This window comes from Girardinichthys multiradiatus, chromosome 22 (genome assembly GCF_021462225.1).
Source record: "Girardinichthys multiradiatus isolate DD_20200921_A chromosome 22, DD_fGirMul_XY1, whole genome shotgun sequence".
NCBI classification, from domain to species: domain Eukaryota; kingdom Metazoa; phylum Chordata; class Actinopteri; order Cyprinodontiformes; family Goodeidae; genus Girardinichthys; species Girardinichthys multiradiatus.
This window is the reverse complement of record NC_061814.1, coordinates 14810102-14824063: the sequence shown is the minus strand read 5'-3', so window position 1 is coordinate 14824063 and position 13962 is coordinate 14810102. Positions and strand designations below refer to the sequence as shown.

The 13962-nt window shown below is 39.1% G+C and overlaps 1 protein-coding gene across 7 annotated transcripts in view; it reads left to right on the top strand.

Moving 5' to 3' along the window:
• hhat (hedgehog acyltransferase) overlaps positions 1 to 12715 on the top strand; it is a 36111-nt gene extending 23396 nt beyond the window's left edge. For 4 of the 7 annotated variants that reach the window (XM_047351907.1, XM_047351908.1, XM_047351909.1 and 1 more), the window contains exons 11-13: positions 5455 to 5656; positions 6064 to 6208; positions 11963 to 12715. In XM_047351907.1, coding sequence (XP_047207863.1) covers positions 5455 to 5656; positions 6064 to 6208; positions 11963 to 12048 — 433 coding nt within the window. In that variant the 3' untranslated portion in view covers positions 12049 to 12715. Of the gene's footprint in view, positions 1 to 5454; positions 5657 to 6063; positions 6209 to 9465; positions 9547 to 11962 lie in introns of those variants that run through there. The other 3 variants (XM_047351912.1, XM_047351911.1, XM_047351913.1) reach the window with 3 other exon arrangements.
• Positions 12716 to 13962: the final 1247 nt, after the last annotated feature.

The following is a 13962-nucleotide window of genomic DNA, read 5'->3' as shown; positions in this document are numbered from 1 at the left end:
TTTTGCAGAAATGACTGCTTCAACTGTGCACATATATTTATATTATATTACATATATACTACAATATAATATTTATATTATATTGTAGATATGTTTATACTTTTTAATTTGTATTGTATTGCACTGACTACGCCAAAACAAATTCCTTGTATGTCCAAAAACGTACTTGGCAATAAAGCTTTTCTGATTCTGATTCTGATTCTGAATGCGGCGTGGCATGGAGGCAATCAGCCTGTGGCACTGCTGAGGTCTTATGGAGGCCCAGGATGCTTCGATAGCGGCCTTTAGCTCATCCAGAGTGTTGGGTCTTGAGTCTCTCAATGTTCTCTTCACAATATCCCACAGATTCTCTATGGGGTTCAGGTCAGGAGAGTTGGCAGGCCAATTGAGCAAAGTGATACCATGGTCAGTAAACCATTTACCAGTGGTTTTGGCACTGTGAGCAGGTGCCAGGTCGTGCTGAAAAATGAAATCTTCATCTCCATAAAGCTTTTCAGCAGATGGAAGCATGAAGTGCTCCAAAATCTCCTGATAGCTAGCTGCATTGACCCTGCCCTTGATAAAACACAGTGGATCAACACCAGCAGCTGACACGGCAACCCAGACCATCACTGACTGTGGGTACTTGACACTGGACTTCTGGCATTTCCTTCTCCCCAGTCTTCCTCCAGACTCTGGCACCTTGATTTCCGAATGACATGCAGAATTTGCTTTCATCCGAAAAAAGTACTTTGGACCACTGAGCAACAGTCCAGTGCTGCTTCTCTGTAGCCCAGGTCAGGCGCTTCTGCCGCTGTTTCTGGTTCAAAAGTGGCTTGACCTGGGGAATGCGGCACCTGTAGCCCATTTCCTGCACACGCCTGTGCACGGTGGCTCTGGATGTTTCTACTCCAGACTCAGTCCACTGCTTCCGCAGGTCCCCCAAGGTCTGGAATCGGCCCTTCTCCACAATCTTCCTCAGGGTCCGGTCACCTCTTCTCGTTGTGCAGCGTTTTCTGCCACACTTTTTCCTTCCCACAGACTTCCCACTGAGGTGCCTTGATACAGCACTCTGGGAACAGCCTATTCGTTCAGAAATTTCTTTCTGTGTCTTACCCTCTTGCTTGAGGGTGTCAATAGTGGCCTTCTGGACAGCAGTCAGGTCGGCAGTCTTACCCATGATTGGGGTTTTGAGTGATGAACCAGGCTGGGAGTTTTAAAGGCCTCAGGAATCTTTTGCAGGTGTTTAGAGTTAACTCGTTGATTCAGATGATTAGGTTCATAGCTCGTTTAGAGACCCTTTTAATGATATGCTAATTTTGTGAGATAGGAATTTTGGGTTTTCATGAGCTGTATGCCAAAATCATCCGTATTAAGACAATAAAAGACCTGAAATATTTCAGTTAGTGTGCAATGAATCTAAAATATATGAATGTTAAATTTTCATCATGACATTATGGAAAATAATGAACTTTATCACAATATGCTAATATTTTGAGAAGGACCTGTATATCCAGCAACTTCTTCTCACAAGCAGATTTGGGTGCACCCAAATGTTTTAAATTACTTTTATTAATTTTTGCAGAATGTATAATGCATTTCTCAAAAAGTAATTCAAGTCCTGTATTTTGTTCCTGAGAATAGACAAAGAAAAAAAAAAAAACAGGGCAAGACAGAAGACAGTCGACCCTCCAAATATTTGCTTATTAGAGACTTAACACAGCAAACATGCAAAACATGAATTATTATTAGAAATCTTTTAGTTTTCAAAGAAAAAAATATTTTGGCCCGTGACAATTTTCGACTTGACAATTTTCAGACACCACTGTTTTCATTTGTCTTTTGGGCCTGTCACATTTATACCATCTCTAAAATAAGTTTTTGAAGACTAGTCTACTTTTCTTTATTTTTCAGTTCTTTAGAGTTTAAAATAAGTGGGGGACTGGAGCAATCCTAAAATCCCCCCTGGTTTGTGTGGGCTGCTGATTAAAAAAAAAAAAAGACATTTGAGTTCTATATTTTAGAAATGCACAATATCAGAAAAAGATCTAATTGCAAAAATATTGCTGTTATTTTAGCATCTTAACCACTAAAAATATACAGCTGGTGTGAGCTTCAAAGGCAGTGTGAGGCCATCCATCTGGCCAAATATACTAATTGGCATGTATGGTGTTAAAGCTTGGGCACTTGAAATATAATATCCAAACAAATATTTCAACCAAGCAGCACTTTGCTATTTGATATGCAGGTCCAGTTAAATGGCACCTTGTGGTGAGGGTTTGGCTGTACTTGCAGATAAAACACGTGCTTTTATCTTCAAACCTTTCATGCAGTATAATTTTCTCAGCAACTCCTAAACTTTCTCTCGGCTGGCCTGGGAACACCTTGGGCTCCACCCGGAGGAGCTGGAGGAGGTGTCTGGGGAGAGGGACGTCTGGATGTCTCTGCTGAGTCAGCTGCCCCCGCGAACCGGTCCCGGATAAGCGGAAGACGAGTACGAGTACAAGAACTCCTAAACTTTTTTTTGTGCGAGTTTTTGTTTGACATCAGAATAGTTTAAATGACAATGAGCAGAAACTGTAATTAATGGAGTGATTTACTCATTTTAGGCCGATTTTGGTGAGTTAACTCTTGTTTTGAACAATGTGAACAATGAAAGCATCTTTTATAGCATCCAGGATTATCATGAAGTGAATAATTGAGCAGTTCCCTCTTAATAAGCATCGAGATCACTATTTTGATCATCCTTTTTTTCCAACTGACCGTTCAGTCTTGACAGCACAAGCTCTACTGTTTGATGGCTCTTTCTCCATAAAGCCTATCATCATGGTGAACTCCCTACATTAAGTATATTGGTGTTAGATAACACTTATTAGTCAGGCAGTCCTGTATATGCTAAAATGATCATATTTCAAGTACCGTAACATCTTTTTACAGCGCCTTCATATCGAAGTAAAGAGGGGATGATGAGGCAACACCAAGCGTGTTTAGGTATTCAGTTTTCTCCGGCTCTGACGCTCTCCATCTGTTTTTGCTCCGCCTTTCATCCTTCAATAGGGCCGAGCTGGCCACTCTATTTAAAGCCCAGAAAATGCTGGCTCATCTTTCACAAACATTGATTATCCACAGGGAAGCTGAGATAATTAGTTTCCAGCTCGGCGGCACACTGCACACACAGCGAGATGTTTGTTGAGTGTGTTGGAGTGATGTTGCGCTTTCAGGCTCTGGCAATACCTCGCGGACAGATGAGGTGCTCCCACTATATGAAGCCATTTGTCACTGATTGGTGTTGCATTATGCACATAAAGTGGGGCTATCCCGGGAGTATGGCGCTGCTATTTTTATACCCCGTACAATGCAATCTCATGTATGAATTATGTGCTAAATTTTTAATGTTTGATAAAGTACTTCATCATAAATACTGCTTTTTCATCTAAGCATGTATCCTGTTTATTAGCCTGAAGGCTGAAGCCAGAACTTGCCCAAGAAGAACATTGAAAGAAAAACAAAAGAACAACAAATCGTCGAGGCTTTCGTGTGAGGCTCAGTTTTTCTAATTTTGGATTCATTAACACAGTCTGCTTTATTAACATCTTGGCAGGGATTTAGTTCCCTGGAGAGTTTCTATTCTTGCTGTAGACATCAGAGCCACATTTTACTGGTTTAAAGTAAAATAAATGATAAATATGATAATAGGTTCTGTCAGGTCTTCCTCACAATTTGTCAGTGCATTATGTTGACATTTATTGCCAGTAGAAATGCACCGTTTGAGCTATAACTAGTAGCATTCAACATATTTTGTCTAACCTCTAGAATATTTGAACATTGAACTCTCTTAATAACAAAATGCTTAGAATAATTTTCTCCAAAACAGCTCAACGTTGCAGAACTGCCTGTCTCGGCCGCACAGGAAATCCACATTTACTGTAAAATGCTCCTGTTTGTGGAGCACAGGCATTTTTACAGGGGAAAGAGAAGCCAAAAGGATGTGCAGCATATCTCCTTTCATCTTTTATAAAACAGATTATACCTCAATAGTCTTATCTTTTTTTATTTATTTATTGCACACCCAAAAACATAGAATTGCACCATATAATCATGTATTCCATGTTTTTCCCCATTCAAAAATAAATAGCCGCTGCATCCAACTTAATGTTTGAGAGAAAAGTGCTTTGATTTACTGTTATTTGATTTGTTAAAAAATCTGTTCATTTATTGCTGTTATAAAGCCTTAAGGAGCCTTTTGGGGATGCTGGTCATTTTGCCCCTTTGCCGTTTCCTACTTTTACAGGTTGTTTTTGCACCCAAATTTTAAAATACGAGATGCATTGATGGGACGTGTTTTACCAATCATGCCTCAGTTTGTACCTGGTGTGAAAGCATTTTGTTCCCGCTTTGACAGCTCATGATTTCTGATGAGTTTTGTAATTACCTGTAAAGAAATATGGTTCTGGCCGAGGTTATTTTGGTTTGATCGGGGGGTTCATATGTCACAAGAGTCCACTCGCCCAAATGGAGGGCAGAACAGCACAATCTCACATAGAGGTGTGATACAAAGCCCACAGAAAATGTGATAAAATTTAAATATACCTGAGATCTGAGCATGATTGTGATTTGTCCCTATAATTCTTCATAATTCTTCACTACTAAGAGAAATGAACTGTTCATTACATGTGGATAGGGATGGGTACCTTTCACAGATGCCTGGTACCTGGGAATCGGTTTCTGTACTCAAAGGAACCAAAACATGGTACTGTTTGATTTTACGTGAATACGTACTCAGTAGTACGGATGGAATTCAGTCAGTACCTATAAAAGTACAGAATTCGTTACCCATCCCTACATGTGAACTTAATGATTTTGTCTAATGGTGGGATCATGTAGTAATAAGGGGCAAAATGTGGTTACAGGTTGGAAAACTAATGCATTTTAGATTTTTTGAAATTTGTTATTGAAAACTAGGAGCAAAATTGACTTCACCCCTTGTGGGTGAGAGAGAAGTCTGTTACACAGCTATGCAGCTAAATAGGGTTTTATTAATATAAAACAAAGATAACATTATGATGGTGATTAGTTATTACCAAACTAACCATACTGTTTATATTTTACTAAAGTAGACCTTTACCTAAACTCTTGAGATTTCTTAGTCTGCCAAGATTTCCAAACCCAGCATGCTCCTTGACTGAGGTCGCTTTGCTTCATTTCACCTTCCTGTTATCTGTTGAAAGTCTAGAAAATTGATTTTTATTTTAAATAGCTTCTACAGCTGATCAGAAAAATATTGGAATTTTTATTTTATTTTTGACCAGCCAATCACCTGGCAGTCAATTAAGGTAAAAAACACTGCAGATAAGGGTCACCAGCCAATTTCTCGGTGCATGTCTAATTTGTAGCCGTGGTGTTGTTCACATCTGCAATATTAACTGTATTTTCTCTTGTGAATCCCTTTTTTACCCCATTCAACCTTTTTTCCAGATACATCTATGTGCCACTGGGTGGTTCTCGCCATGGTCCTTTTTACAAAGTGTTATCTACTGGCTTTGCCTTTGGATTTGTCTGCTTCTGGCACGGTGGCCTCGACTACTTGCGCTACTGGGCCCTGATGAATTGGGCTGGTGTTCTGGTGGAAAATGGCATCAAATCTCTCTTTGCCTTATCCTGCCTTCGCTCCATAGTTGTAAGTTTTTAATCAAGGCATTAAACCACAGCAGTGCAACAACAATAGGCTCTAATGGATAAATTAATTTAAAAGTGAGGAAATCATTAGTAATGTAATTCATGTACGGTAGTTATATTTCATAAAGCTGATTGTTGATCAGCTTTAAAGCATACAGACAGGAGACAAACACACTGGGCCTCATCTAATTGGCATGTGCTGAGCAGTTTGTATTCCATGTACTAGGATTTCTTTGGCTTCCTCCTTTTGGGAGTCGACTCATCTTCAAAAATAGTACTAAAGTCTGATGCTGTGTAATCCTCCGCGTTTATGGCCACATGGTTCATTTTTTTCAGCTTACGGGTTCTCTCATACACTGACAATAAGAATATATTGTACTTTTACTTAGTTATTTACTGATTTCCCAGGAGCAGAATTTTTCCATGGGGGTGCAGAGGCGCTGCATCGCCCTTCTCTGTGCCTTCTCGACTGCCATGCTCATCCTATCTAATCTGGTGTTCCTTGGGGGAATACACGTGGGCAGAATCGTCTGGAAGCGCGTCTTTGTTCAAGGTAAATTGCCTTAAACAGATATTGTTTTATTTTCACTGCATTGTTGGTAAGGTTTCGGACAAATCAGTCAAAATCTGACTGTCTAAAGCAGCAGTTAGAGAGAGGCCAGGTCTCATCTAGATGTGAAAAAAAACACTTTTTTAATGAATGTGAATTAGGCGCTTTTTTTAATGTGCTGCAACATCTTGTAATATTTATCCAAACAGGTGCACAAAATAGCCTCCTGCTATTTTGTGCACCTGTTTGGATACATAGGACATCAAACTAACCATTAGAGCCGTGAACGTTGGAGGAGCACATCTGCTCCGTGCATGTGCCAGTGCCTACTTTGCTCCCTGCGGTTGTATTTGGCTCATTGGGTACCTAAAGCGAGATGGGAAGCCTTCCTGAAGCCTGTCCATTAATGATAAGCATTCTAATGTGCACTCGCTGCTGGGCTTGGGACAGATTCAGTGCTGACAATTCAAGCTCTGCCTCAAGAAGTTCTCATTTCAAACTGGAAATTAGTTTGGGCTTTAGAAGACACTGAACTTAGTGACGTAATAAATCCTCAACATATTTGGTGCAAACAGTTTTTGTTTGTAGGTGTAAATTAAAAAAATTAAATATGCTCATCAATAATATATATTGTTTTTTCAGCTGTCGGAGGACAATTTATCAGTGTTGCAATTGGTTACTAGCTCCAATAATGTGTGCAATGGAAGGCTTGGTGAGCCATATCATTCAGTATACAAATCTGTCTTGATTTGAGGATGTATGTCAACTGATTTTACAGCTGATATTTTGGCTTAGAAACACTGGAAATTCAGGAAAAGCAGTCTGCCAATACAGAGTCACAGTGCAATACTGCATTAAAATAAGGAAATTAAAAATCCGTGTCATGTGGATGCTTAATGGACTGACTATCTATCCAAGGCGTACCCAGCCTCTCGCCCAGTTACTACTGGAGACAGACACCCAACTCCCCATGACTATACATGGATGGATAGATATGCTTTTAAACTCTGTAACTTTTTTTTGTGGAGTAAAATAACAATTAGACCCACATAAGATAAGAAAATGCAGGGAAAGGGAACCTGAGCTAAGGTTGGCACAGTACAATACTTGATAATACCATTTTCAATGCCGCTGAAACCTTTTTTGAATGCACATGGTTCTTTCTAATACAGATTGGAAGAATATAAACAGTTACAATGTGACAATTTTTTCAAAGTATAGTAGAAAAAAGTAGTAGGCAATACAGCACCTATTGAGAAGAAAAAGATGAATAAAGGTCACACTCCAGTCACAAGATAAGTTGTGTTGCGACAGTAAAAAAAATTGCTGGATGCCCAGGAAAGCCTATAGCAAATGGTGTCTCACATTCTTCTACAACCCCTGGCAAAAATCATGGAATCACCAGTCTGAGGATGTTCCTTCAGTTGTTGAATTTTGTAGAAAACAAACAGATCACAGACATGACAAAAAACTAAAGGCATTTCAAATGGCAACGTTCTGGCTTTAAGAAATACTAAAAGAAATCACAAAAAATAATTGTGGTAGCCAGTAACAGTTACATTTTTAGAAGCACAGGGAATAAATTATAGAATCACTCAATTTTGAGGAAAAAAATATGGAATCACCCTGCAAATTGTCATTACAAACAATAACACCTGCATCAGATTAAATCTGCTCGTTAGTGTCCAGGTAAAAAGGAGTGATCACACCTTGGAGAGCTGCTGCAACAAGAGGACTGGCATGAATCATGGCTCCAACACCAGAGATGTCACTTGAAAAAAAGGAGAGGATTATCAAGTGTTGCACAAGATGTTGGTTGTTCACAGTCAGCTGTGTCTAAAACCTGGACCAAGTACAAACAACATGGGAAGGTGGTTAAAGGCAAGCATACTGGTAGACCAAGGAAGACATCAAAGTGTCAAGACAGAAAACTTAAAGCAATATGCCTTGAAAACAGAAAATGCATAACAAAACAAATGGGAGGAAACTGGAGTCAACGTCTGTGACCGAACTGTAAGAAACCGCCTAAAGGAAATGGGATTTACATACAGAAAAGCTAGAAGAAAGCCATCACTAACACCTAAACAGAAACAAACAGGGTTACAATGGGCTAAGGAAAGCCAATCGTGGACTGTGGTTGACTGGATGAAAGTCATATTCAGTGATGAATCTCGAATCTGCATTGGGCAAGGTGATGATGCTGGAACTTTTGTTTGGTGCCGTTCCAAAGAGATTTATGCAGACGACTGTCTGAAGAAAACATGCAAATTTCCACAGTCATTGATGATATGGGGCTGCATGTCAGGTAAAAGCACTGGGGAGATGGCTGTCATTACATCTTCAGTAAATGCGCAGGTTTACTTTGACATTTTGGACACTATTCTTATCCCATCCATCGAAAGGATGTTTGGGGATGATGACATCATTTTTCAAGATGATAATGCATCTTGCCATAGAGCAAAAACTGTGAAAACATTCCCTGAAGAAAGACACATAAGGTCAATGTCATGGTCCGCAAACAGTCTGGATCTCAAACCCATTGAAAATCTGTGGTGGAAGTTAAAGAAAATGGTCCATGATGAGGCTCCAACCTGCAAAGCTGATCTGGCAACAGCAATCAGAGAAAGCTGGAGTCAGATTGGTGAAGAGTACTGTTTGTCACTCATTAAGTCAATGCCTCAGAGACTGCAAGCAGTTATGAAGGCCAGAGGTGGTGCAACAAAGTACTAGTGATGTGTTGGAGTGTTATTTTGTTTGTTTGTTTTTCATGATTCCATATTTTTTTCCTCAAAATTGAGTGATTCTATAATTTATTCCCTGTGCTTGTTCTAAAAAATGTAACTGTTACTGGCTACCACAATTATTTTTTGTGATTTATTTTAGTATTTCTTAAAGCCAGAAAGTTGCCATTTGAAATGCCTTTAGTTTTTTGTCATGTCTGTGATCTGTTTTTTTTTTTTTTTCTACAAAATTCAACAACTGAAGGAACATCCTGAGAGACTGGTGATTCCATGATTTTTTGCCAGGGGTTGTAGAAGTCCTGACCTCTTTTGAACGTCTGTAGAGTTAGAAAATAAAATTCAACATGTGTGTTTGGAAATACTTTTTCCCTTATGAATAATTCTGAGCTGTAAATTAAACAGAAAATCTCAGAATTGATAACACTTGAATAAACATACCACCATCTGACGCATATCTGACATGTTCTTAAATAATCGTTTATCAAACTGCTTTATAATCCCGCTGGTTTTCTCCTTCTGCTCTGTAACTGATCGAGCGCTCTTCGTGCCCTCCGGTGTCTGCGCACTCAACCACCAACAGGGCCGAGCTGTTTGATTACCGTGAGATCAATGTTTTTAAATCAGCTTGACTGGGATTTTCAGTTGTTCAGGCAGCAGTGTAATTGCTCTCTGACCTCTCTGGTGAAGTCTGCAATTTTCTAACCACACTGTGTTTGTAGTTGTAGATGTTGCCCATCTCTGTGAGCTGAACCAATGAATGGAGTGTGTATTTCTTCTGTGACCCTGTGGGAAACGACTCTAAAGCTACAGTCTGTTTGAAGAGCTGCTATGACTCTTCCACAGGCCAGAATGATTATTACATTTCTTCTAGTCCAACCAAAAGCTGTCTTGACATCTTTGTAAGCCTAATGAAATATTGGCAATAAGATTTATGCTCTTGGTATACTGACTGTCTGTACAACAGTTAGTGACAATCCATCAAGAGGCATCTAGATATTAAGGTCTGAAGCAAAATGATGCACTATTGAACTTTCAGATCCACTCCAGCAGTAAAATGTCAATCTTGGAAAGCCAAAATAGGATGGGTACCGCTGGAGAATGTAAAATACTGGACAGACGTTTGTTTGTACACTCCGACCAGTCGGTTGTATAGTTTATTTTATTACTGCAGTCTTGAGCAGCAGCTCTTCAGGCTTTCTGAAGATCTGTCAATGGTTTTATTTAGACGTGGCTATTATGTTTTCACAGTGTAGCAGTGCTGTAAACGTATTTGGCAACTCTGGTGAAGATGTGTTGGAGGCTTCAACATAAAATAAATTCAGCGTTTATTACAGCAGCATAACCTTTTAAAGTTACAACTTTTCATTTCAGTGGATTTATTTAGAGGGGAAGAAAATCCTGTGTTAAATAATTGTTTTAACAAAATCAACATTACATGATTATTGGTCCTTCTGCTGTCTTTGTACAATCATGTTTTGCCAATAGGACAGCATTTTAGTCAATAATATTTCGTAGAGGTGGAGCATACATAGAGAGGAATGTTTTAACTATTCCTCTTTGCATGACCCCTCTGGATCATCCAGAACCCCGGGCCGTCCCATCTTGTTTTTATCTCTCCAGCTCATTTACTCGTTTTCTTTAGTATTTTGTTCTGCGGACTGAGATGGCCATGGAAGAATGTTGATTTTGGGTCCAGGGAACCATTTGTGTCGATTTGGTCACATGACTTGGATCCTGCTGAAAGACCCAATGATGACCCATTTTCAGTTCAGCATATCCGATTTTAAACCTCCTGGTATTTCAAAAAAGTAAAGAATAAATTAAATTAAAATGCTAAATCATTTTATTGTGAATTATTAAAATAAACATGCAATAAGACAAGGTATAAAAAAAAAAAACCTAATTATGTAGGTCCCAAAAAAAAGGTCGCAGACATTTGCCTTAAAAGAAAGATGTACAACAACGAAAACAAGGAACTTCCTTTGAAAACCTTTGCTGTATTTAGCCAAGATTATCGAATGGGCGACTCCAAATCTGTTTTTAAATAAAAAGGAACAGGATGTTTATAGCCCTACTTACCATGTTGTTAAAAGCAAAAAAAAAAAAAAAAAAGACTGATGAGAGAAAAATACTGTGGTGAATATTTTCCATTTAAGATAATTTCTTCATTGAAATTCTCATTCTAAAAACATACAAAAAGTGTCCCTTTGCATTAGTGCCATTTGCTGAAAGGTCAAATTTGTGCCATTCCTAAACTGGTCAGGGGCCACAAAAAATAACTCCAAAGGTCCCACTTTGGACACCTCAATTTCAAAGGGATTGTCACAATTATTGTACATATATTTTTGCTGCTAGCCATTTGTTTAAAAACAAAATTTTCCCCACTGAATACATGTACTCAAATAAACATTGGATTTTAGTAACTTTTTGAGTGTGAGAGCCAACTGGAGCAAAAGCAATGAATTGATGTATTTTAAAGCTCTTTACACATCTTTGCCAGGGTACCTAAAAAACAAAAGTGGGCAGTTCTGTATCATGCTCAATAATTACCTATTAAAAAATAAACAAAAATAAAACAGAATGTAAAGCAAAAATATATTTAGCTCAAAATGTGGCTTCTCCATATACGTCTCTTATAACCGTCGTTCTCTGTAGAGAGGTAGCTGACAGCTCAGCTGGGCTTTAAGCAGCTCATGTGTATGTGAATTAGATTTTGACATGAATAGAAAAGAATAGACCCTTCAAAAGCATTGTGGGTGCAGGTGCAGGTTACTGAGATGATTTGGAGGGAGGCCAGTTTGGGAGGAGGCACAGACGGCCGTCCTTACCTTCCTGTTCTCAAGCCTTGAAGAATTAGCTATAAATGGCAAAAGACAAAAAAGAAATGTATCATTACAGAGAGATATCAGTTGAACTAATCAGTATTTATATTATGGAACAAATTATATAAAGATCTTTTAAGTAATTGTTATTTTAATTACTAGAAATAATGGGCATGTTGTTTTTCTCGTTTCAGGGTGGTCCACCATTGCTCCATCGATGCTTGCTTTCCTCTACTGCTTTGCTCAGGTTGGACTTGAGCGTACTTCTCTCGCACCGTGAGTCACCTTGACTTTGTACAAAAGCGAGAATCCCTGCTGCCGGACAACCAGAACAACCCGCTGGCTGGATAGCCGCAGCAACCGGAGCCTTTGTGGCAGACCTGGCTGACAGCCACCTGAAGTGTCCAAACATGACTGAAGTTCGGCTGCTTTCCACAGCCTGCGGAGCTGCACAAAAGTCTGTGTGGACTTTTCATGAAAATGTTAGGAAATAAGAGCTGCTGTATTTCAAGGCAGTTTCTATTACACAACCTTGAGTAAGCCATGTGAGACCATAAAACCAAATGTTGGGCCCTGGGTCTGTCTTTGTTATTTGGCTTTGATATGATATTGCTTAGCGGTGCAGTTAATTGGAGAAATGTTTACTGCTGTTTTCGAAGTATACTAAAAGCTGCTGTTTTGGCAGAAGCAGACGAAGAGAGCAGTAGTCACCTGGCCCAGGTTCTATATAGATGTAGTTTTGATGTAGCAGAACTACAAATATCAGATATGAAATCAGGGCAGTGTATTTGTTATATTCTCCATTACACTAGGAAAATTAACCTTCAGACTCACATGTCAATAGATGTTATGTATGTAGATATCAGTTTGTGGTAAAAACTGCTAGAAATATATAATAATTAATCTGCTTATGTCCATATTTGAATAAAGGCTACATAAAAAAATCTTTTTAATTTTTACTGTCTTACTAATGGAAGTTTTTCATGTCCAAAGGACAAGACAAAGTAAAAGTGGACATTTTTTTATAGTTACTTCATGGGGATTAAAAAACAAATCACAAAGCAACAACATATCACAGCTTAGAGTTTGAACTTTATTTCATCATATCTGGCTATCATAAGCATTTGAATTCTTTATAACCTGGATTTAAAAATGGTCATCTATATTCCTAGTAATGCATCAAAACAGTTTTTACCTAGTCAAGCAAGCCTGTTATAACCTCATTCCAAATATTCCACTTTCCAAGTTATTTTTTGGAAGATTGCAGAATTGCTTTTTGGCCAATGGTTATGGGCTAGTGGAAGCAGAATAATGCCAAAAGACTTAAACGGGCTGCACAGTGGCACAGTTGGTAGCACTGTTGCCTTGCAGCAAGAAGGTCCTGGGTTTGATTCCCGACCAGGGGTCTTTCTGCATGGAGTTTGCATGTTCTCCCCGTGCATGCGTGGGTTCTCACCGGGTACTCCGGCTTCCTCCCACAGTCCAAAGACATGCCTGTTAGGTTAATTGGTCACTCTAAATTGTCCTTAGGTGTATGAATGAGTGTGTGCATGGTTGTTTGTGTGTTGCCCTGCGATGGACTGGCGACCTGTCCAGGGTGTACCCTGCCTCTCGCCCATAGACTGCTGGAGATCGGCACCAGCTCCCCCGTGACCCACTATGGAATAAGCGGTAGAAAATGACTGACTGACTTAAACGTTTAACGATTAACTTCGTGCGTATGTGAAATTGAATAGAATGGAAATAATGGTTATAGGCGTTGGTTTAGGCAAGCAACAGAAAACAATGGCTCACCTGGACTTCCACTGAAATGGCCCTCCTAAAAGTATCTTCCTGTCTCAGTCCAGTGCCTCACTGGGCAGCCAACCCAGTCAATGGTTTTCAGGTCAGTTTTATTAAAAATGTTTTTTTCTCATGGTAAAAACCTTTGTGATTTGGCTGAAAGTAGTTTTCTTCCAAAGTACCAAAACCATCTTCTATGGCTATTCAAGGCAGTGTGCACCTTCCCAATGTGGTGCATTTGCTGCTTCAGGATATTTAAGCATCAGACCTAGGACAGCTACACCACACATTCTTAGTCAAAACCTGTCCAAAATGTTCAGGATATCCACCTTTACAAAACAGCTTAAAAGCAAAAATAAATCAAATTAATCATAAAACTGTGGGTTTAGGTCTAAATTAGCAGAAAAGATTT